At 50.3% G+C, this 22,940-nt stretch overlaps 1 protein-coding gene and 1 long non-coding RNA gene across 2 annotated transcripts; one reads left to right on the forward strand and one right to left on the reverse strand.

Annotated features, from left to right (window-relative positions):
• Positions 1-4,349: 4,349 nt before the first annotated feature.
• On the reverse strand, positions 4,350-6,747 carry LOC122465602 (maestro heat-like repeat-containing protein family member 1). Its single transcript, XM_043545714.1, has 5 exons — positions 6,518-6,747; positions 6,082-6,259; positions 5,650-5,755; positions 5,344-5,439; positions 4,350-4,650 (listed from the first exon to the last, which is right to left on the reverse strand). The coding sequence occupies exons 2-5, from the start codon at positions 6,126-6,128 to the stop codon at positions 4,531-4,533; spliced, it is 369 nt and encodes a 122-aa protein (XP_043401649.1). The 5' UTR covers positions 6,129-6,259; positions 6,518-6,747; the 3' UTR covers positions 4,350-4,530.
• Positions 6,748-16,445: 9,698 nt separating this feature from the next.
• LOC122465612 lies at positions 16,446-22,740 on the forward strand. The gene is made up of 3 exons (XR_006290585.1): positions 16,446-16,682; positions 17,405-17,454; positions 22,297-22,740. It is a non-coding gene; the product is annotated as an uncharacterized LOC122465612 (long non-coding RNA).
• The last annotated feature ends 200 nt before the right edge of the window (positions 22,741-22,940 follow it).

A 22,940-nucleotide genomic window follows, 5' to 3' on the forward strand; every position in this document is an offset into this window, starting at 1 on the left:
AATCACCTGATCAACATCCTCTACAGCAAACAGGGAAAGATTAAGAATGAGCTCTCAAAAATGGATACTCTCATAAAAAAACAACCTTCCACACAAACTTCCTCATGGCTGGACTTTACTAAAACTAGACAAGCCATTTACAACACACACTTTGCTTCTCTACAAAAGAAAAAGGACACTAAATTTTCTAAACTACTACATGCCACAAGGGGCCACAGCAACGGTTCCCTCAACCCACCCAGCAATATTGTTAACCTATCCAACTATACTCTTAGCCCAGCAGAAGCAGCTGTCCTATCTCGGGGCCTCTCCTTCTGCCCCTCCACCCCCACGAACATGATACAGTTCTGTGGTGACCTAGAATCCTACTTTTGACGTCTCCGACTCAAGGAATATTTCCAACACACCTCTGAACAACATACTAATCCACAGAGACCTCCCTACCTACACTACAAAAAGAAGGATTCTAGGTGGACTCCTCCTGAAGGTTGAAACAGCAGACTGGACTTCTACATAGAGGGCTTCCGCCGACGTGCACGGGCTGAAATTGTGGAAAAGCAGCATCACTTGCCCCATAACCTCAGCCGTGCGGAACACAATGCCGTCCACAGCCTCAGAAACAACTCTGACATCATAATCAAAAAGGCTGACAAAGGAGGTGCTGTTGTCATCATGAGTAGGTCGGAATATGAACAAGAGGCTGCTCGGCAGCTCTCCAACACCACTTTCTACAAGCCATTACCCTCTGATGCCACTGAGAGTTACCAAAAGAAACTACAGCATTTGCTCAAGAAACTCCCTGAAAAAGCACAAGATCAAATCCGCACAGACACACCCCTGGAACCCCGACCTGGGATATTCTATCTACTACCCAAGATCCATAAACCTGGAAATCCTGGACACCCCATCATCTCAGGCATTGGCACCCTGACAGCAGGATTGTCTGGCTATGTAGACTCCCTCCTCAGGCCCTACGCTACCAGCACTCCCAGCTACCTTCGAGACACCATTGACTTCCTGAGGAAACTACAATCCATCGGTGATCTTCCTGATAACACCATCCTGGCCACTATGGATGTAGAAGCCCTCTACACCAATATTCCACACAAAGATGGACTATAAGCCATCAGGAACAGTATCCCCGATAATGTCACGGCTAACCTGGTGGCTGAACTTTGTGACTTTGTCCTCACCCATAACTATTTCACATTTGGGGACAATGTATACCTTCAGATCAGCAGCACTGCTATGGGTACCCGCATGGCCCCATAGTATGCCAACATTTTTATGGCTGATTTAGAACATCGCTTCCTCAGCTCTCGTCCCCTAACGCCCCTACTCTACTTGCGCTATATTGATGACATCTTCATCATCTGGACCCATGGAAAAGAAGCCCTTGAGGAATTCCACCATGATTTCAACAATTTCCATCCCACCATCAACCTCAGCCTGGTCCAGTCCATACAAGAGATCCACTTCCTGGACACTACAGTGCTAATAAACAATGGTCACATAAACACCTCCCTATACCGGAAACCTACTGACCGCTATTCCTACCTACATGCCTCCAGCTTTCACCCTGACCACACCACACGATCCATTGTCTACAGCCAAGCTCTGCGATACAACCGCATTTGCTCCAACCCCTCAGACAGAGACAAACACCTACAAGATCTCTATCAAGCATTCTTACAACTACAGTACCCACCTGCGGAAGTGAAGAAACAGATTGATAGAGCCAGAAGAGTTCCCAGAAGTCACCTAGTACAGGACAGGCCTAACAAAGAAAATAACAGAACGCCACTAGCCGTCACCTTCAGCCCCCAACTAAAACCCCTCCAACGCATTATTAAGGATCTACAACCTATCCTGAAGGATGACCCAACACTCTCACAAATCTTGGGAGACAGGCCAGTCCTTGCCTACAGACAGCTCCCCAACCTGAAGCAAATACTCACCAGCAACCACATACCACACAACAGAACCACTAACCCAGGAACCTATCCTTGCAACAAAGCCCGTTGCCAACTGTGCCCACATATCTATTCAGGGGACACCATCACAGGGCCTAATAACATCAGCCACACTATCAGAGGCTCGTTCACCTGCACATCCACCAATGTGATATATGCCATCATGTGCCAGCAATGCCCCTCTGCCATGTACATTGGTCAAACTGGACAGTCTCTACGTAAAAGAATAAATGGACACAAATCAGACGTCAAGAATTATAACATTCATAAACCAGTCGGAGAACACTTCAATCTCTCTGGTCATGTGATTACAGACATGAAAGTTGCTATATTACAACAAAAAAACTTCAAATCCAGACTCCAGCGAGAAACTGTTGAATTGGAATTCATTTGCAAATTGGATACAATTAACTTAGGCTTGAATAGAGACTGGGAGTGGCTAAGTCATTATGCAAGGTAAACTATTTCCCCTTGTTTTTTCCTACCCCCCCCCCCCCCGAGACGTTCTTGTTAAACCCTGGATTTGTGCTGGAAATGGCCCACCTTGATTATCATACACATTGTAAGGAGAGTGATCACTTTAGATTAGCTATTACCAGCAGGAGAGTGGGGTGGGGGGAGGTATTTTTTCATGCTTTGTGTGTATAAAAAGATCTTCTACACTTTCCACAATATGCATCCGATGAAGTGAGCTGTAGCTCACGAAAGCTTATGCTCAAATAAATTGGTTAGTCTCTAAGGTGCCACAAGTACTCCTTTTCTTTTTGCGAATACAGACTAACACGGCTGTTACTCTGAATCCCGAGAGAACTGTCCTCTATCCATGAATGCCTCCCAGTGGCCATACGTCCCAAAGCCCTCCTTATAGCACCACTGCCTGAGCCATCTGTTGATAGTCATAATCTTGTCACACCTTTGTTGCCCTTCTCTAGGAACAGGCAGAATCCCACTAAAGATCACCTGAGCCTCAATTTCCTTCAGCGTCTTCCCCAGCCTAGCATAGTCTCCTTTAATACTTTCCAGCGAGAATCTAGCCCTATCATTTGTTCCCACAAGAAGGATAATTAGGGGATTCATTCCCGCTCCCTTTAGAATCCTTTTCAACCTCAGGTCTACATCCCGTATCTTAGCACCTGGAAGACAGCACACCCTCCTATTCTCCAGATCAGCTCTGGTTACAGGCCTATCTATTCTTCTCAGTAAAGAGTCCCCAATCACATAGACCTGTCTTTTCCTAGTGACGGTGCTATTCTCCAGTCTATCTCCTGTTCCCTCTGGCTGCAAGTTCTTTCCATTCCTATTCTCCCTTGGAATCCTCTTTAACCCATCCTGTATCCTCCTGGGGCTCATATTTGGTGTAATCTCCATTAACTCTTCCCCTTTTCCTATAGGACTAGCCGCTCTTCTCTTCTTCCTTGCCCTTCCACCTTCAGTGACTACCTGCTGAGCCCCTTCTTCATTTTCCAACTCTGCATGCCTATTCTTAAGCTCTATTTCTCCTTCACTAGCCCGTCTTTTCCTCTGCCTGGTTCTTTTAGTCACATGCTTCCACTGACCACTTTCCTCACCCAGCAGTCTCCCCTCAGAATTCCTCAGTCCTGCTTCCATCTGCAAGTCTGAGCTTTTCCCTTCAGATACCTCATGTCTTTGCTCCATAATCTGCTCAAACCCCTTCCTAAACTCTACCAGACTTTCCATCTGCACCTCCAAACCTCGGATCTTTTCCTCCATCAGCTCTAGCAGACGGCATTTCACGCAGACAAAACTCTTACCAGGTGCCCCCTCCAGGATTATGGACATACCACAGCTTCCACATCCAGTCATCCTCCTTGTGTCTTCTGCTACATGGGTCACTCCCACTGCTGCCTCTGTAAAAAGAAAAGGAGTACTTGTGGCACCTTAGAGTCTAACCAATTTATTTGAGCATGAGCTTTCGTGAGCTACAGCTCACTTCATCGGATGCATACTGTGGAAACTGCAGAAGACATTATATACACAGACACCATGAAACAATACCTCCTCCCACCCCACTCTCCTGCTGGTAATAGCTTATCTAAAGTGATCATCAAGTTGGGCCATTTCCAGCACAAATCCAGGTTTTCTCACCCTCCCCCCCCCCCCCCCCACCCAAACTCACTCTCCTGCTGGTAATAGCCCATCCAAAGTGACCACTCTCTTCACAATGTGTATGATAATCAAGGTGGGCCATTTCCTGCACAAATCCAGGTTCTCTCACCCCCTCACCCCCCTCCAAAAACCACACACACAAACTCACTCTCCTGCTGGTAATAGCCTATCCCAAGTGACCACTCTCCTTACAACGTGCTGCCTCTGTGTCTGTCAGACCCTTCCCACCTAAGTCCTGTTAATCTGGGAAACACAAACCCCACCAAAACCCACCCCCCACAGCAAAACACAAGCCCCACAAGACAAACTCCCCTGACAAACTCCCCCTCAAACCCCCCTGTCTACAGCTCTGTTCGCTAGCTCCTGTTACCGCTGCCTGACTCCCCAGACCTGCTCCAGCCCACCTACGCCTGGGGCCAGGAGCCTGGGGTCAGTGGCCACTGTCGTCGAACGCAGGGAGGGTGATGGTGGATCTGAGCAGGGCCATGCTGCTCCTAAGGGCCCTGGCTCTCTCTCGCGACACCCTGGGCACGATCCAGTAGTTAATGTGCTGTGGGGAAAGGAGGCAGCTCAGGATCAATGGGTAGGTGCATGTGTTGTGCTAATGAGCCCCTCCCCATCCCCAGGGGGCTGAGACATTGTGTGTGGGGTGGAACATCTAGTTCATTGATTGCAGAGCTTCCGAAGGGGATTGTTGCCCCAGGATGATGGTTGTGTCCTGCAGGTCACAACTTGTCACTGTCTCTCTAGATTGGGACAATGCTCGGTGTTGGGGCTGCTCCCATCCTCCCTGAACTCCTGATTCCTGAACAGCTTACCAGGAAAGAGACAGACCCCTTCCCCCTCCCTGGCTCTCAAGTCCTGGGTTGGGTGAAGGGACTGAGTGTGAGCACAATCCCCCCAGGAATCTCAGGGCTGATTGTGTGGGGTCCTCCTGGTTCTCTAGGAACGAGCCTGTGACTCTTCTCTGAGGACCGTCTTCTGGATCTCACAGGAGGGGTTCAGACTCTCGCTCCCCAAGCCAGCCAGGGGCCCTGTGGTTAGCGCTGAACAGAACCAGGCAGACCTCTGGCTTGAAGTCCCAGCTCCTTCCTCTGTCCTTCCAGGAGGAAGGGCCTGACACTGCATTGCACTAACTGCCCTGACCAAGGATGGCCCACTGCGGGCCCAGCTAGGAGGACAGACTGGAAAATGGATCTAAGAGTTAAGGTAAAATTGCCCCCACCCCTCTCATCACACTCACCTCCAAGATGTAGTGGAGCCTGTTGGTGCCTGGGGACTCTGCCAGCAGATTCCCCAGCATGGCATCCAGGATGTCTGGCAAGACCCTATGCAGATCCTGCAAAGCAAGGGAGAGTCATGGGTCAGAGTTAGGGAAACTGGGGCTACACCTGCCACAGGATAGGAAGAGGGGTCTGTGGGAAGCAGTGGTGAGACCCCCAAACACATATCCTGGCCTCTCTCATTCACATCCCACTGCAGGCAATTAGCAAGGATTCGTGGCAGGATGACAACTAGCTCTTCAAGCCATGACTTTAGCATGATCTACCTGGGCTTGGGTGGGGTCCTTCTCCATGCTCAGGGCGAACACGGCATGAAGGGCAGCACGAAGGAGGTGGGTCTCCAGCTCTGGCTCCAGGGCGGGTGTCATGGTGCTGGCAAGAGAGAGAGGAGCCGGGATTAGACTGTGCAGTGCAGGGGTGGGACTGGCACCAGCACGGACGTGAAACTGCAGGGAAATAGGCAGAGGCTGGCGAGAATGCAAACTGAGGCACCAAGCCAGGGAATGATAAGGCCAAGGTTTCCCAGACAGACAGTGGCAGGGCAGGAATAGCGCCTGTTCCCTGGACCCTGCTGCCCCTCCTGTATCTGATCCTGGGAGTCAGCCTCTCCCAAAAGCCATTGCACTGTTACTGGAATGAAAAGAACAGCCCAGCCAGGAGCGTGTGAACCTTCCCGTCACCTCTGCCAGAGGACTCACCCTCTGGAGGTGACCTGGGAGTGGGAGGGACAGTGACTCCCAGCCATGGACCTGAGCAGCACTGGCGTGAGGGGAACTGGGCAAGAGAGTCTCGGTACCTGAGGTTGCCCACAGCAATCAGGCAGTTGGCCAGGATGGCGCCGGGTGGAGAGTCATCAGGAAGCTCCTCAATGAGCTCCTGTGAAACCCAAAGGAGACAAAGGAGCGTGTGAGATTCGGGCCTCACTGACACTTTCCAATGAGAAGATTACACAGCCAGCACCCCACCCAGCCACCAGGATCCCCCCTCCTGCCTCCCACTCCTCCAATTCCTGCCCACTATTTCTCCCGTCTCTTCTCCCCTATCTTCACCCCAGCAATCCCTGCCCTCAGCTGCCCCTCCAGCACCAGCCATCCCCCAGCTGGCTCCAGCTGCCGGGCGCCGTGTCTTGCTCACCACAATCCTCTCCACCACAGCCACCTTGCAGCAGTGCGGCTCCAGTGTGTCCTGCCCTCTCTGGTGTGCAGCGAGACACGTGGGGTAGATGGCATGCAGGGACGTGAGCTGCTGGGCCTCATCCTGCGCCCACCAGGAGTGGGGTTAGGCAGGAGAGAGACAGTTAGCCAGGGACCTCCCTGCCCACACTCCCCCTTCTCAATGATGCCTTCAGCCCCCAGCTCCTTCTAGACTCCATAGCAAAGAGACCCCCCCCCAACCACTGTCTTGGGCTCCCTGGGAGGTGCTCCCCCCCCGCCCCGCCCAATGGAGCACCATGGACCCATGGCAGCATCTTGTGTCAGTGGGGTTCACGTGGCTCAGACCAGACACCTGGGCTGGGGACCTGCCCCCCATAGCGTTGGGTGTTCAGACTCGCGTTGAACCAGGCCTCCCAGCGCCGTGACCAAAAGAGCCGAAAGTCCCAGAACTCCGGACCCTCGTTCTGCGCCATCCACGCTGTGCGAGGCTCCACGCTCTGCATCCCGCTGGCGTAGACGAAGATGGCCTGATCGTCCACGTACCCAACACGGCTGAACCAGGGCAGCCCCGGGCCGGGCTCGGACACCACCGTGTTCAATACGCGCCTGGTGTGCAGGCCTGAGGGAGGGAGATTGGGGGCAGGGAGGTCAGACCCAACCAGACCCTGCCAGGGAGCCCCTGGCGATACACGAGAGGCAGGAGCGCTCCTGTGGGAGGGAGACCTGCGGAATGGCCCACAGAACAGCCTGCCCGGGGAGAAAGGGTGGTTGGAGTAGGAGGAGAAGTGGGGCAAGGATGGCCGGGGTGTGTGTGTGGGGGGGAGCTGGAGTGTGTGAGGAGTAGGGGAGCAGACAGGGAGAGTGTATTGGGGTCATGGGGGGGCTGAAGGGGAGTGTGAAGAAGGAAAGGGGGCCCAGGAGGAAGGGCAGAGCTGGAGGGGGATGTGAGGAGCAGGAGGGGGATGTTATGGGGGAGGGTGGGGCAGGAGAAGGGCTAGGGCTATAGGAGATGCAGGAGCTGAAGCTGGAGGTACAAGGGGGGGGCAGGGGGAATGTGTCCAAGGTGCAGGTGGGAGACAGGGCCCCAGCTGTGCACACAATTTACCATAAATTTATTCAGAATATAAGAACAGCCATACTGGGTCAGACCAAAGGTGCATCTAGCCCAGTATCCTGTCTTCAGACATAGGCCAATGCCCGGTGCCCCAGAGGGAGTGAACCTAACAGGTAATGATCAAGTGATCTCTCTCCTGCCATCCATCTCCACCCTCTGACAAACAGAGGCCAGGGACACCATTCCTTACCCATCCTGGCTAATAGCCATTAATGGACCTGTCCTCCATGAACTTATCTAGTTCTTTTTTTAACCCTTTTATACTCTTGGCCTTCACATCATCCTCTGGCAAGGAGTTCCACAGGTTGACTGTGCGTTGTGTGAAGAAATACTTCCTTTTGTTTGTATTACACCTGCTGCCTATTAATTTCATCTGGTGATCCCTAATTCTTGTGTTATGTGAAGGGGGTAAATAACACTTCCGGATTCACTTTCTCCACACCAGTCATGACTTTATGGACCTCGATCATAGCCCCCTTAGTCGTCTCTTTTCCAAGCTGAAAAGTTCCAGTCTTATTTATCTCTCTTCCTATGGAAGCTGTTCTATACCCAATATCACGTTTGTCGCCTTTTTCTGATGGGGTGACCACATCTGCACACTGTATCCACGATGTGGGCATCCCATGGATTTATATGGAGGCAATCAGATTTTTTTTATGATCTATCCCTTTCCAAATGATTCCCAACATTCTGTTCGCTTTTTTGACTGCTGCTGCACATTGAGTGGATGTTTTCAGAGAACTCTCCACAGTGACTCCACGATCTCTTTCTTGAGTGGCAACAGCTAATTTAGACCCCATCATTTGATATGTATAGTTCAGATTATGTTTTCCAGTGTGCATTACTTTGCATTTATCCACATTGAATTTCACCTGCCATTTTCATAGAATCATAGAATATCAGGGTTGGAAGGGATCTCAGGAGGTCATCTAGTCCAACCCCCTGCTCAAAGCAGGACCGATCCCCATCTAAATCATCCCAGCCAGGGCTTTGTCAAGGCTGGCCTTAAAAACCTCTAAGGATGGAGATTCCAGCACCTCCCTAGGTAACCCATTCCAGTGTTTCACCACCCTCCTCGTGAAAAAGTTTTTCCTAATATCCAACCGAAACCTCCCTCACTGCAACTTGAGACCATTACTCCTCGTTCTGTCATCTGCTACCACTGAGAACAGTCTAGATCCATCCTCTTTGGAACCCCCTTTCAGGGAGTTGAAAGCAGCTATCAAATCCCCCCTCACTCTTCTCTTCTGCAGACTAAACAATCCCAGTTCCCTCAGCCTCTCCTCATAAGTCACGTGTTCCAGTCCCCTAATCATTTTTGTTGCCCTCCACTCGATGCTTTCCAGTTTTTCCACATCCTTCTTGTAGCGTGGCACCCAAAACTGGACACAGTATTCCAGATGAGGCCTCACCAATGTCGAATAGAGGGGAACGATCACGTCCCTCGATCTGCTGGCAATGCCCCTACTTATACAGCCCAAAATGCCATTGGCCTTCTTGGCAACAAGGGCACACTGTTGACTCATATCCAGCTTCTCATCCACTGTAACCCCTAGGTCCTTTTCTGCAGAACTGCTGCCTAGCCATTCGGTCCCTAATCTATAGCAGTGCATGGGATTCTTCCATCCTAAGTGCAGGACTCTGCACTTGTCCTTGTTGAACCTCATCAGATTTGTTTTGGCCCAATCCTCTAAGTTGTCTAGGGCCCTCTGGATCCTATCCCTACTCTCCAGGGTATCTACCTCTCCTCCCAGTTTAGTGTCGTCTGCAAACTTGCTGAGGGTGCAATCCACACCATCCTCCAGATCATTTATGAAGATATTGAACAAAACCGGCCCCAGGACCGACCCTTGGGGCACTCTGCTTGATACCGGCTGCCAACGAGACATGGAGCCATTGATCACTACCCGTTGACCCCGACGATCTAGCCAACTTTCTATCCACCTTATAGTCCATTCATCCAGCCCATACTTCTTTAACTTGCTGGCAAGAATACTGTGGGAGACCGTGTCAAAAGCTTTGCTAAAGTCAAGGAACAACACATCCACTGCTTTCCCTTCATCCACAGAACCAGTTATCTTGTCACAGAAGGCAATTAGATTAGTCAGGCATGACTTGTCCTTGGTGAATCCATGCTGACTGTTCCTGATCACTTTCTAAGTGCTTCAGAATTGATTCCTTGAGGACCTGCTCCATGATTTTTCCAGGGACTGAGGTGAGGCTGCCTGGCCTGTAGTTCCCAGGATCCTCCTTCTTCCCTTTTTTAAAGATGGGCACTACATTAGCCTTTTTCCAGTCGTCCGGGACTTCCCCAATTGCCAGGAGTTTTCAAAGATAATGGCCAATGGCTCTGCAATCACATACGCCAACTCCTTTCGCACTCTCGGATGCAACGCATCCGGCCCCATGGACTTGTGCACGTCCAGCTTTTCTAAATAGTCCCGAACCACTTCTTTCTTCACAGAGGGCTGGTCACCTCCTCCCCATGCTGTGCTGCCCAGTGCAATAGTCTGGGAGCTCACCTTGTTCGTGAAGACAGAGGCAAAAAAATCATTGAGTACATTAGCTTTTTCCACATCCTCTGTCACTAGATTGCCTCCCTCATTCAGTAAGGGGCCCACACTTTCCTTGACTTTCTTCTTGTTGCTAACATACCTGAAGAAACCCTTCTTGTTACTCTTAACATCCCTCGCTAGCTGCAACTCCAGGTGTGATTTAGCCTTCCTGATTTCATTCCTACATGCCCGAGCAATATTTATATACTCATCCCTGGTCATTTGTCCAATCTTCCACTTCTTGAAGCCTCTTTTTTGTGTTTAAGATCATCAAGGATTTCACTGTTAAGCCAAGCTGGTCGCCTGCCATATTTACTATTCTTTCTACACATCGGGATGGTTTGTCCCTGTAACCTCAATAAGGATTCTTTATAATACAGCCAGCTCTCCTGGACTCCTTTCCCCCTCATGTTATTCTCCCAGGGGATCCTGCCCATCAGTTCCCAGAGGGAGTCAAAGTCTGCTTTTCTGAAGTCCAGGGTCTGTATTCTGCTGCTTCCTTTCTTCCTTGTGTCAGGATCCTGAACTTGACCATCTCATGGTCACTGCCTCCCAGGTTCCCATCCACTTTTGCTTCCCCTACTAATTCTTCCCGGTTTGTGAGCAGCAGGTCAAGAAGAGCTCTGTCCCTAGTTGGTTCCTCCAGCACTTGCACCAAGAAATTGTCCCCTACAGTTTCCAAAAACTTCCTGGATTGTCTGTGCACCGCTGTATTGCTCTCCCAGCAGATATCAGACATACATGAACCTGAATTCTCTCTCAGTCCTCAAGGAGACACCTCAGGAAGGAGACTCCCTGCAGCAAAGACCCGGGGTCTCTGAGATCCCCCTGCCCTGCAGCCTGTCCTCCCTGGCCGTTGTCGTGGACTCTCTGTGAGGTCACCGCCTCCCAACCGCCTTTGACCAATCAGCTGAGTGCTGCAAAAGGCCCTTGTGATGTCACTGCCACCCCCACCCCTGCCCTGCAGGGCTCATGTCCTGCCCCGAGCCGGCTCCTGTGCGTGTTTGAGCTGCTCCCCCTGGGTCACCCCCACACACTCAGTGGTCGTGCAAGGGTTCACGCAGGCCACACGTGGAACCATCAGAGGATGCTCAATGTGCCGCACTCGGTTTTGCAGAGATTTGGAGACTTGAAGGCCAGAAGAGACTGTTAGATCATCTCATCTGGCCCCCCTACACATCACAGGCCTCCTGCATGGCGCAGTAGCGAGTTTTGGACCAAAGCAGACTCGAGAAAGGCATCTCATCAAGGGATGGAGGAAGCACCACTTCCCTTGGGAGTCTGGAGGAAATTGATGCTGTGGGGGGCAGGGAATTGACCCCAAGGCCACACTTGTGAGTCTGTATCATAACACACATGCACAACAGCACTGCGCAAAGTATGTACACGTCACCTTAACTCTGATGTTTCCTAACGTTTAAAGGCCTGGTCTCCAGGGTGTTCTCTGTGCTTCTAGATCTATTGTGGGGAGAGATGCAATCATTTAGTTCAGAGTGGTAGCCGTGTTAGTCTGTATCAGCAAAAAACAACAACAACAAAAAACAAAACAAAACGAGGAGTAGTTCTGGCACCTTAGAGACTAACTATGTATTTGGGCACATTTGATGGTGTGGCTGATATGATTAGGTCCTAGGATGGTGTCCCTAGACTAGATATGTGGACAGAGTTGGCAATGGGTTTGTTGCAAGGATAGGTTCCTGGGTTAGTGTTTTTGTTATGTGGTTGCTGGTGAGTATTTGCTTCAGATTGGGGGGCTGTCTGTAAGCGAGGACTTGCCTGTCTCCCAAGATCTGTGAGATTGAGGGATCGTCCTTCAGAATAGATTGTAGATCCTTGATCCCTAAGGAACTCCACTGGTAACCTCCCTCCAGCCTGACAGTTCACCTTTCAGCAGGACCCGCTATAATCTCCCTGTTTTTAATTCATAGATTCATAGATATTGAGGTCAGAAGGGACCATCATGATCATCTAGTCTGACCTCCTGCACAAGGCAAGCCACAGAATCTCACTCCTGCGCAAAACCTCTCACCTATGTCTGAGCCATTGAAGTCCTCAAATCAGGATTTGAAGAGCTCAAGGAGCAGAAAATCCTCCAGCCAGTGACCCGTGCCCCATGCTATAGAGGAAGGCGAAAAACGTCCAGGGCCTCTTCCAATCTGCCCTGCAGGAAAATTCCTTCCTGATCCCAATTATGGCAACAGCTAAACCCTGAGCATTTGGGCAAGATTCACCAACCAGATACCCAGGAAAGAATTCTCTGTAATAACTCAGATCCCACCCCATCTAACATCCCATCACAGCCATTGGGCCTATTAACCATGAATATTTACAGATCAGTTAATTGCCAAAATCATGTTATCCCATCATACCATCTCCTCCATAAAATTACCGAGTTTAATCTTAAAGCCAGATAGGTCTTTTGCCCCCACTGCTTCCCTTGGAAGGCTATTCCAAAACTTCACTCCTCTGATGGTTAGAAACCTTCGTCTAATTTCAAGTCTAAACTTCCCAGTGACCAGTTTATAGCCATTTGTTCTTGTGTCCACATTGGTACTGAGCTTAAATTTTAATTCCTCTCCCTCTCTGGTATTTATCCCTCTGATATATTTATAGAGAGCAATCCTATCTCCCCTCAACCTTCTTTTAGTTAGGCTAAACAAGCCAAGCTCCTTGAGTCTCCTTTCATAAGACAGGTTTTCCATTCCTCGGATCATCCTAGTAGCCCTTCTCTGTACTTCTTCCAGTTTCAATTCATCCTTCTTAAACATGGGAGACCAGAACTTCACACAGTATTCCAGGTGAGGTCTCACCAGTGCCTTGTAGAACGGTACTAAAACCTCCTTATCTCGACTGGAAATACCTCGCCTGATGCATCCCAAGACCGCATTAGCTTTTTTCACGGCCATATCACATTGGCGGCTCATAGTCATCCTATGATCAACCAATACTCCAAGGTCCTTCTCCTCCTCCGTTACTTCTAATTGATGTGTCCCCAGTTTATAACTAAAATCCTTGTTATTAATCCCTAAATGCATGACCTTACACTTCTCATGATTCAATTTCATCCTATTACTATTACTCCAGTTTATAAGGTCATCCAAATCTTCCTGTACGATATCCCGGTATCTCTCTAAATTAGCAATACCTCCCAGCTTTGGATCATCGGCAAACTTGATTAGCACACTCCCACCTTTTGTGCCGAGATCAGCAATAAAAAGATGAAATAAGATTGATCCCTAAGGAACTCCACTTGATCCTGCCCTGGAGATCTTTTAGTTCAGGGCTGAAGGTGGTGGCTGGTGGCGTTCTGTTCCTTTCTTTGTTGGGCCTGTCATGGAAGACACAATGAAGATGACTGGATGTGGAACCTGCCGTATGTCCATGATCCTGGAGGGGGGACCTGGTAAGAGTTTTGTCTGCATGAAATGCCGTCTGCTCGAGCTGATGGAGGAGAAGATCTGAGGTTTGGAGATGCAGGTGGAAAGTCTGATTGAGTTTAGAAAGGGGTTTGAGCAGATGATGGAGCAAAGACATGAGGTATCTGAAGGGAAAAGCTCAGACTTGCAGATGGAAGCAGGACTGGGGAATTCTGAGGGGAGACAGCTGGGTGAGGAAAGTGGTCAGTGGAAGCATGTGACGAAAAGAACCAGGCAGAGGAAAGACAGGCTAGTGAAGGAGAAATAGAGCTCAGGAATAGGTTTTGAGAGTTGGAAAATGAAGAAGGGGCTCAGCAGGTAGTCACTGAAGGTGGAGGGGCAAGGAAGAAGAGAAGAGCGGCTAGTCCTATAGGAAAAGGGGAAAAGTCAATGGAGACTACACCAAATATGAGCCCCAGAAGGATACAGGATGGGTTGAAGAGGATTACAAGGGAGAATAGGAATGGAAAGAACTTGCAGCCAGAGGGAACAGGGGATAGACTGGAGAATAGCATCGTCATCATGGAAAGGAAGGTCTACGTGATCGGGGACTCTTTACTGAGAAGAATAGACAGACCTGTAACCAGGCCAGGAGAAGGGCAACAAAGGCGTGACAAAATTATGACTATCAATAGAGGGCTCAGGCAGTGGTGCTAGAAGGAGGGCTTTGGGATGTCTGGCCACTGGGAGGCATTCATGGACAGAGGACAGTTCTGTCGGGATGGACTTCATCTGAGTAGGGAAGGAAACAGACTTCCAGGATGGAGACTGGCACACCTGATTAAGAGAGCTTTCAACTAGGAATCTGGGGGAGATGGTTGGTTGGGGGATGTCCAGGTAATCTCCACGCCGGATTTTAGCCTTGAGAGGGAAGAAAACAAAGTAAGAAAGGATACAGCCGTGGGTAGGAGAATGGCTATAAGGAGGAAGGGCAGTGTGGATACCAGTCTAATAGGTTCTACTGGCTGTAGAATGACCGTGCCTCATTGGGTAAAGAACGTGAGCGAGGCCAAACAGCAAAAATGAAGATATTTGTACACTAATGCGAGGAGCCTAGGTAACAAAATGGAGGAACTAGAGCTACTGGTGCAGGAAGTGAAACCAGATATTCTAGGGATAACAGAAACAGGGTGGAATAGTCGTCATGACTGGACTACGGGTATTGAAGGGTATGTGCTGTTTAGGAAAGACCGAAATAAAGGTAAAGGTGGTGGAGTAGCATTGTCTATCAATGAGGAGGTAGAATGTAAAGAAATCAGCGATGGAATGGATAAGACAGAGTCCGTCTGGGCAAAAATGACATTGGGGAAGAAAAGGACTCGAGCCTCCCCTGGGATAGTGCTTGGAGTGTGCTAGAGACCGTCGGGATCTAATGTGGATATGGATAGAGTCCTCTTTAATGTTTTTAATGAAGTAAATACGAATGGAAACTGCGTGATCATGGGAGACGTTAACCTCCCAGATGTAGACTGGAGGACGAGTGCTAGTAATAATAATCGGGCTCAGATGTTCCTAGATGCGATAGCTGATGGATTCCTTCATCAAGTAGTTGCTGAACCGACAAGAGGGGGTGCCATTCTAGATTTGGTTTTGGTGAGAAGTGAGGACCTCCTAGAAGAAATGGTTGCAGGGGACAATCTTGGTTCGAGCGATCATGAGCTAATTCAGTTCAAACTGAACGGAAGGATCAACAAAAAATAAATCTGCAACTAGGGTTTTTGATTTCAAAAGGGCTGACTTTGAAAAATGAAGGAAATGAGTTAGGCAAGTGGATTGGACTGAAGAACTTTAGGGATCTAAAGGCAGAGGAGGCCTGGGATTACTTTAAATCAAAGCTGCAGAAGCTATCAGAAGCCTGCATCCCAAGAAAGGGGGAAAAATTCATAGGCAGGAGTTGTAGACCAAGCTGGATGAGCAAGCATCTCGGAGAGGTGATTAAGAAAAAGGAGAAAGCATACAGGGAGTGGAAGATGGGAGGGATCAGCAAGGAAAGCTACCTTCTTGAGGTCAGAACGTGAAGGGATAAAGTGAGAAGGACCTTCCAAAGAGAATTAAAACCAATTGTAAAAGGTTCTATAGCCATGTCAATAAGAAGAAAACCAAGAAAAAAGAAGTGGGACCGGTAAGCACTGAGGATGGAGTGGAGGTCAAGGATAATCTAGGCATGGCCCAATATCGAAACAAATATTTTGCGTCAGTCTTTAATAAGGCTAATGAGGATCTTAGGGATAATGGTAGCATGACAAATGGGAAGGAGGAGATGGAGGTAGATATTACCATATCTGAGGTAGAAGCGAAACTCGAACAGCTTAATGGGACTAAATCGGAGGGCCCAGATAATCTTCATCCAAGAATATTAAAGGAACTGGCACATGACATTGCAAGCCCATTAGCAAGAATTTGTAATGAATCTGTCAACTCAGGGGTTGTACCGTTTGATTGGAGAATTGCGAACATAGTTGCTATTTTTAAGAAAGGGGGGAAAAAAGTGATCTGGGTAACTACGGGCCTGTTAGTTCGACATCTGTAGTATGGATGGTCTTGGAAAAAATTTTGAAGGAGAAAGTAGTTAAGGACATTGAGGTCAATGGTAAATGGGACAAAATACAAGATGGTTTTACAAAAGGTAGATGATGCCAAACGAACCTGATCTCCTTCTTTGAGAAAGTAACAGATTTTTTAGACAAAGGAAACACAGTGGATCTAATTGACCAAGATTTCAGGAAGGCGTTTGATATGGTGCCACATGGGGAGTTATTAGTTAAACTGGCAAAGATGGGGATCAATATGAAAATTGAAAGATGGATAGGGAAATGGTTAACAGGGAGATTATAGCGGGTCCTGCTGAAAGGTGAACTGTCAGGCTGGAGGGAGGTTACCAGTGGAGTTCCTCAGGGATCAATCTTTGGGACCAATCTTATTTCATCTCCCTCCCTCAGCTCAGTGATGGCCTGAATTGCCCCTTCTCCCGGCAGAGCCAGAGGATTGGAAGTAGCAACATCAGACCCCTGTGTGGCTCGCAGGAATGAACACAAACACGCCCTTGTAGCTGGACAGATGGTTAGTTTTACCCCTGGGATACTACAAGGCTAAAGAGAAAGGTGGTGGCCCCACATCTAAGGAATGAAACACAACACAGTCATCATCGTCATGCCCATCCTTGCCCCTTTATACTTCTACTGTCTCGCTCCCACCACCGTCGCCCTCTGTGGGTTCAGTGAGAGTGCCACCCTCAGTGCTTCCTACACACACAGACTCACACACACATCTTGCAAGGAAAACCTCACCACGGAGTCACATGCACCTGTTGCTTCCCTGCACCCCTGCTCTCCAGAATCCAATCCCAAGGAAAGCTTGTCGGGCCCAGAGCTGGCAGGGCGTCCGGTGCTGGAGTATTGAAACTACCGTGACGGCACTCAGAGGAAAGATGCTGAGAGAGTGCAAGTTAAGAATTGGCCGGTCAGGTTTCCAGTCCCCTCACGGGTCATTCCCTCACTCGAGCAAAGGGGCACATCTCAATTCTCAGCTGGCTCAGTCGAGCTGCATCGTTCTTGTTTCCACTCAGTCAGGTTTGAGGCCTGTTTCGCACCCTGTCTTTGAGAAGACAGCCAGAAACTACTCTCTGAAATAGCAAATGCAGGAGGACGTGTTATCGCTCCTGCCCCAACACAGACAGACAAAGAGAGAAATGTTCTCGCTTTGAGGGTGGGACTCCCTGCCCTTGGCCAAAGACGAGCACCTCTCCTTGACCTTTGTCGCTCCTTCAGCTTTTCTTTCAACAGGGAGCCCGAGAGCTCAGGTGCTGGAGCGCTGCGTTTGTCAGTGAAGCTCGGTGAGCTCCAATGTCACTCGGCTCTTCTACCAGCAAGTCAAAACACAGGAAGGATTTCCTCATTTGACGATACTGGGGTTGTCTGAGGGTCTGTCCACACTGCACACTGAGCCTGTCTCTATGTGGCCTGGGCTTGCTGACTTGTGTTGCCAAGCCGGTGTTTGAGCATCCAGACTGCAGGGGAAACTCAGGCCTCACACTGTGTCTATCTGTCAAGGTTCCTTCCCCACTCTGAACGCTAGGGTGCAGATGTGGGGACCTGCATGAAAACCTCCTCAGCTTACTTTTACCAGCTTAGGTTAAAACTTCCCCAAGGTACAAACTATTTTACCTTTTGCCCTTGGACTTTCGCTGCTACCACCAAAAGTCTAACCGGGTTTTTTATTAGGAAAGAGCCGTTTGGAAACATCTTTCCCCCCCAAATCCTCACCAAAACATTGCACCCCCCTTCCTGGGGAAGGTTTGGTAAAAATCCTCACCAATTTGCATAGGTGACCACAGACCCAGACCCTTGGATCTTAAGAACAATAAAAAAGCATTCAGTTTCTTAAAAGAAGAATTTTAATAGAAGAAAAAGTAAAAAGAATCACCTCTGTAAACTCAGGATGGTGAATACGTTACAGGATAATTAGAGTCAAAACATAGAGAATACCTCTAGGCAAAACCTTAAGTTACAAAAAGACACAAAAACAGGAATATCCATTCCATTCAGCACAGCTTATTTTCTCACCCATTTAAAGGAATCAGAATCTAAGGCATATCTAGCTTGATTACTTACTAAGTTCTAAGACGCCATTCCTGTTCTGTCCCCGGCAAAAGCATCACACAGACAGACCCAGACCCTTTGTTTCTCCCTCCCCCCAGCTTTTGAAAGTATCTTGTTTCCTCATTGGTCATTTTGGTCAGGTGCCAGCGAGGTTATCCTAGCTTCTTAACCCTTTACAGGTGAGAGGATTATTCCTCTGGCCAGGAGGGATTTCAAGGTGGTTAGCCTTCCCTTTCTATTTATGACTCTATCCTACCGCAGTAAGTCGTCCTAAGTTATGCTGCTCCCTCTGCGTGAATAACAGAGCTGGATTTGACGTCGCTTCGGTCGACTTACTGCTGTGTCTACACTGGGCTGGGTCGACGGGAGATGCTCTTCGGTCAACTTACCTTCCTCCTGCCATTCCCGGCGTAGTCCCAAAGGCGACCGGGGAGCGCTCTGCTGTCAATTTAGTGGGTCTTCACTCGACCCCCACGACATCAACCCCCAGTGGATCCACCGCAGCAAACAGAGCCTCCCAACCGTGCTGCCCCATCCACACGGCACGACTTAGACCCGAGTGGGAAATTCAGCTCCTGTGGGGTGTGTCACCCTCATCCGCTGAAGATGCTCCCCGAGTCTCCAGGGATTCCTGCCCTAACTGCTCTCCAGCCGGTTTGTGTCCATACGCTCCCCGCGGGGAGGCTGTGAGTGGCCTGGTTACAAGCGCTGGTTGCTCAGGCCTGGCAGGGAAGGGAAGCTCCGGGCAGCACTGACAGTCTGGAGATCCCTCCGGGGAAGCACAGGCGGTGGGTGGAACAGGCGGGGAGGCGAAGCTGCGGGGTCCTGCGGACGCCCTGAAACCAGCTCACAGACCCCCGGGGGTCACGCTGCCCTACACGCTGTTGCAGTAATGTTTGTACAAGGTGTGACGCTGAAAGAGCAGCTTGTGTCAGAGTGTGTTCAGGCCAACGGATGTGTGTGTTAGTAGAGATCAAAGCGACTGTTCAATGTGCAACTGTATTGGGGGTTTAAACCTCCTGAAAACTCGTGGAATGTTGTTTGCACTGTTTTCACTTCTCTGTGTCCTGTTACGCTGGAATAGCAAAGAGTTGCCTTGTGTAGACCCCTGTCACTAAATAACCCCTCAAAGGAGAATGAAGGTGTGTGGGATGCAAATGGAGAAAAGGTTCATTTCCAAAGAAGGGGTGGTAAGAAGCAGGATTCCTGGGCGGGGGGCAGGAGGGTGTGGTTTGCACTGTTGTTGCCCAGGGTGGGAATGGGGAACTGGGCTCTGGCTTAAAGCGGTGTCGGGCTTCGAGGGGCTGGGTTCAGAGCTGGAGGTTGGGGTTGGGGTGAGGGTTGGGCTCCAGTTTTGGTTCAGGGGTTTCGAGTTGGGGGGCAGGTTATGGGGTCAGGGTTCCAGTTGGGTTCCGGGTAGGGGGTGGGGTTTAGATTTGGGGGGAGGGTTTGGCCAGCAGCAGCATAGAAGTGCGGGTGGCAATGGGGTGCCAGCCAATAGTGGTAAGTCGGGGGTCTTTTAGGTCGTTTTAGTGTCAGTAGCACCCTAGGGAGGGGGTAGGGTCATGTTTACGACAGGGGGCTAAAGTGTTGGGGAAGGGGGTGGCAAGTTGAGCCATCCCACTTCGCACTTCCCACACGGACACGCACAATAAGTCTAACGCACGGACGCACACACGTCACACACACATGATGACACAAACGGCACACAACACGACACACAAAAATAACACATGACACAGTCACACACACAACACGACACGGAAAGCATCACACACAAAACATCATACACACGACCCACAACATTTCACACACACAAACACACTCAACACAACACGACCCACAACATGTCACACTCAACACAACACGACCCACAACATGTCACACACACACACTCAACACAACACGACCCACAACACGTCACACTCACACACTCAACACGACACACATGTCTCACACTCAACATGACCCACAACACGTCTCACACACACTCAACGACACACAGCACGTTGCACATATGTCGCACACACAACGTCGCACACACAGTTTGTTGCATGTCGCACGTATCACGTCACACACATGTCACACTGCGCACATGCATACGCACAACACGTCATGCGCACGCACACACTACATGTCACACACACACGACGCACACAACACGACACATGACACAAAATGGCACACGACACAAAATGGCACACATGACATTGAGACACACACAACACTGAGACACACACACACGACACTGACACGTTGCACGTGGAACACGCAGCACGTCGCACACACAGCACGTCGCACGTCACGCACAACACGTCACACTTTACAGGTCACACGCACAACACGTAGCACACAGGACTTCGAGCGTTGCTCGTGCATCGCACGTCGCAGGTTGTAGACCGCACGTTGCATGTTATACACACAACACATCGCACACAGCCTGTCGCACGTTGTAGACAGCACGTCACATGTCGCACACACAACACATTGCGCGTCGCAGGCACGTTGCGCATCGCGCGTCGCACGTAAACAGCACGTCAGGCGTACACTGCACGTCGCACGCGCACAACACGTCGCACGCGTGCAGAACACGACACACAACCGGTCACACACACAAAAATCACACACAACACTGACACACAACACGTCACACACTGAACAAAACACTCAAGACAACACACACACAACCATGTCTCACACACACGACACCACATGACACACAACGTCTCACACACAGAAACACGTCTCTCACACACGCCGACACACACACGCACGGCACACGACGTCTCTCACGCACGCCCGCACACACACACGACACATGATGTCCCACACATGCCGACACACACACACACGCCGACACACGACGTCTCTCGCACATGACGTCACACACACACACAGACCACACACACATGCTGACACATGACGTCTCTCACAGACGCCATCACAAACACACACGCCGACACACGACGTCTCACACACACACACCGACACACACAGACCACACACATGCCGACACACGACACTGACACACATGAAACCGATACACACGACACACATGACACTGACACACACAACACCAACTCACACACACGACGTCTCACACACGACACCGACACACACAACACATGACGTCTCACACACACGACGTCTTACACACGACACCGACACACACGACACACGACACCGACACACACGACACATGACGTCTCACACACACATGACACTGACACACACGACACCGACACACACCACAGACGACGACTGACACACACACACAAGACACACGACGTCTCACACACACACACACACACGACATCTCACGCACACACACACACAGTTCTCTCACATACGCCCACACACCACACTCCCACACACGCCAACACAACACACACCCACACACGCCCACACAACACACGCAGAACACACGCCCACACACACGACACACGCCCACACACAACATGCCACACACACAACACACGACATGACACACGCCCACACACACACCGTACACGACACGACACGCCCACACACACACACAAACACAACACAACACACGCCCACGCCCAAAGACACACACCACACACCATACACAACACACACCCACTGACACACACACCCGCCGACTCACGACGTCTCACACACAGAGAGATGGCACACACACTGACACACGACTTCTCACACACACGACGTCTCACACGCCCACGACACCGACACCGAGACACACGACGTCTCACACACACACGACACAACATACGACACGTCACACGACACACAAGACGGCAGACGACACGACACCGAAATCACACACGACACCGACACGCGACACACACACAAGACGGCAGAGGACACGACACCGAAATCACAACGCTCGAGACGACCCCCAGCGGGTGCGAGAGCGGAGCGGGGACGGGCGGGGTGAACTCGGTCTCTGGGCGGCGCGTGGGGCCGGTGTGGACGGGAGGGAAGAGGGCGGCAGGGCCGAGGGCGAGATGTGGGAGAGGCAAACAGAGGAGCCTACGAGACGTTGCCGACTGAGATGGTCACTTCCTTGTTTTTTCCCCTTGTGCTGGGTTTAGTACCAAGGAAAAAGAAGTCAAGCCTCAGAGTCTCCTGCCCTCATGCGACGGAAAGTGAGTGAGAGCAGCGAGCCTGTGACCGTTGGTGATGCCAGGCAAGAGGCCTCCATCTGGGAGCCGAGCAATCGCCAGTCTCGGTGAGGTAAGTGTCTGGTTTGGTGAGGACTCTGCTCACGCCCCACCTGAGTCCGGGTAGGGAAGCCCCGTAAATTAGGGTTCGGTTTGTAAGAAAAGGTTCCTGATCAGCTGTGGTTACGAGGGAGAAAAGGTCCCATTTTCAGAGGCTGCTCGTTTCTCTGGTCAGGAACGGTGTCTTCTCCGCAGCTGAAGGTTGGATCCAAGAGGATGACTCCAGGTGGTGAGTGGCTTGCCCTGCTCTCATGTTTCTCTGTCTTCTCTCATGTGTTCGCCAACTCTCTCTTTCTCTTCTCTCCTCTGCTCTCCTGGTGCATTCCCACAGGTGAGGTCTCGGGAGCCATGGAAAAGTCGGAGCAGACGAAAATCATGCAGGGCAGTAGAAAGGCTGCTGAAAGTACCTGAAGAGACAAAGGAAATGAGAAGGGGGAAGTCCAGACTAAGACAGGAGTCTAGTCTGTAAAGAGAAACAACGGGAAGTCTAAGCTACAGAAACTCTTCAAGATGCC

This window comes from Chelonia mydas, chromosome 4 (genome assembly GCF_015237465.2).
Source record: "Chelonia mydas isolate rCheMyd1 chromosome 4, rCheMyd1.pri.v2, whole genome shotgun sequence".
In the NCBI taxonomy this organism is placed as follows: domain Eukaryota; kingdom Metazoa; phylum Chordata; order Testudines; family Cheloniidae; genus Chelonia; species Chelonia mydas.

Bases quoted from the DNA above. Each gene is read 5' to 3' on its own strand.
- LOC122465602 (XM_043545714.1), bottom strand. From the start codon at position 6,128: ATGGCTGGGAGTCACTGTCCCTCCCACTCCCAGGTCACCTCCAGAGG. The intron at 5,756-6,081 runs GTGAGTCCTCTG...CTCTCTTGCCAG, and splicing joins TCCCAGGTCACCTCCAGAGG to CACCATGACACCCGCCCTGG. The intron at 5,440-5,649 runs GTAGATCATGCT...CTTGCTTTGCAG, and splicing joins AGGACCCCACCCAAGCCCAG to GATCTGCATAGGGTCTTGCC.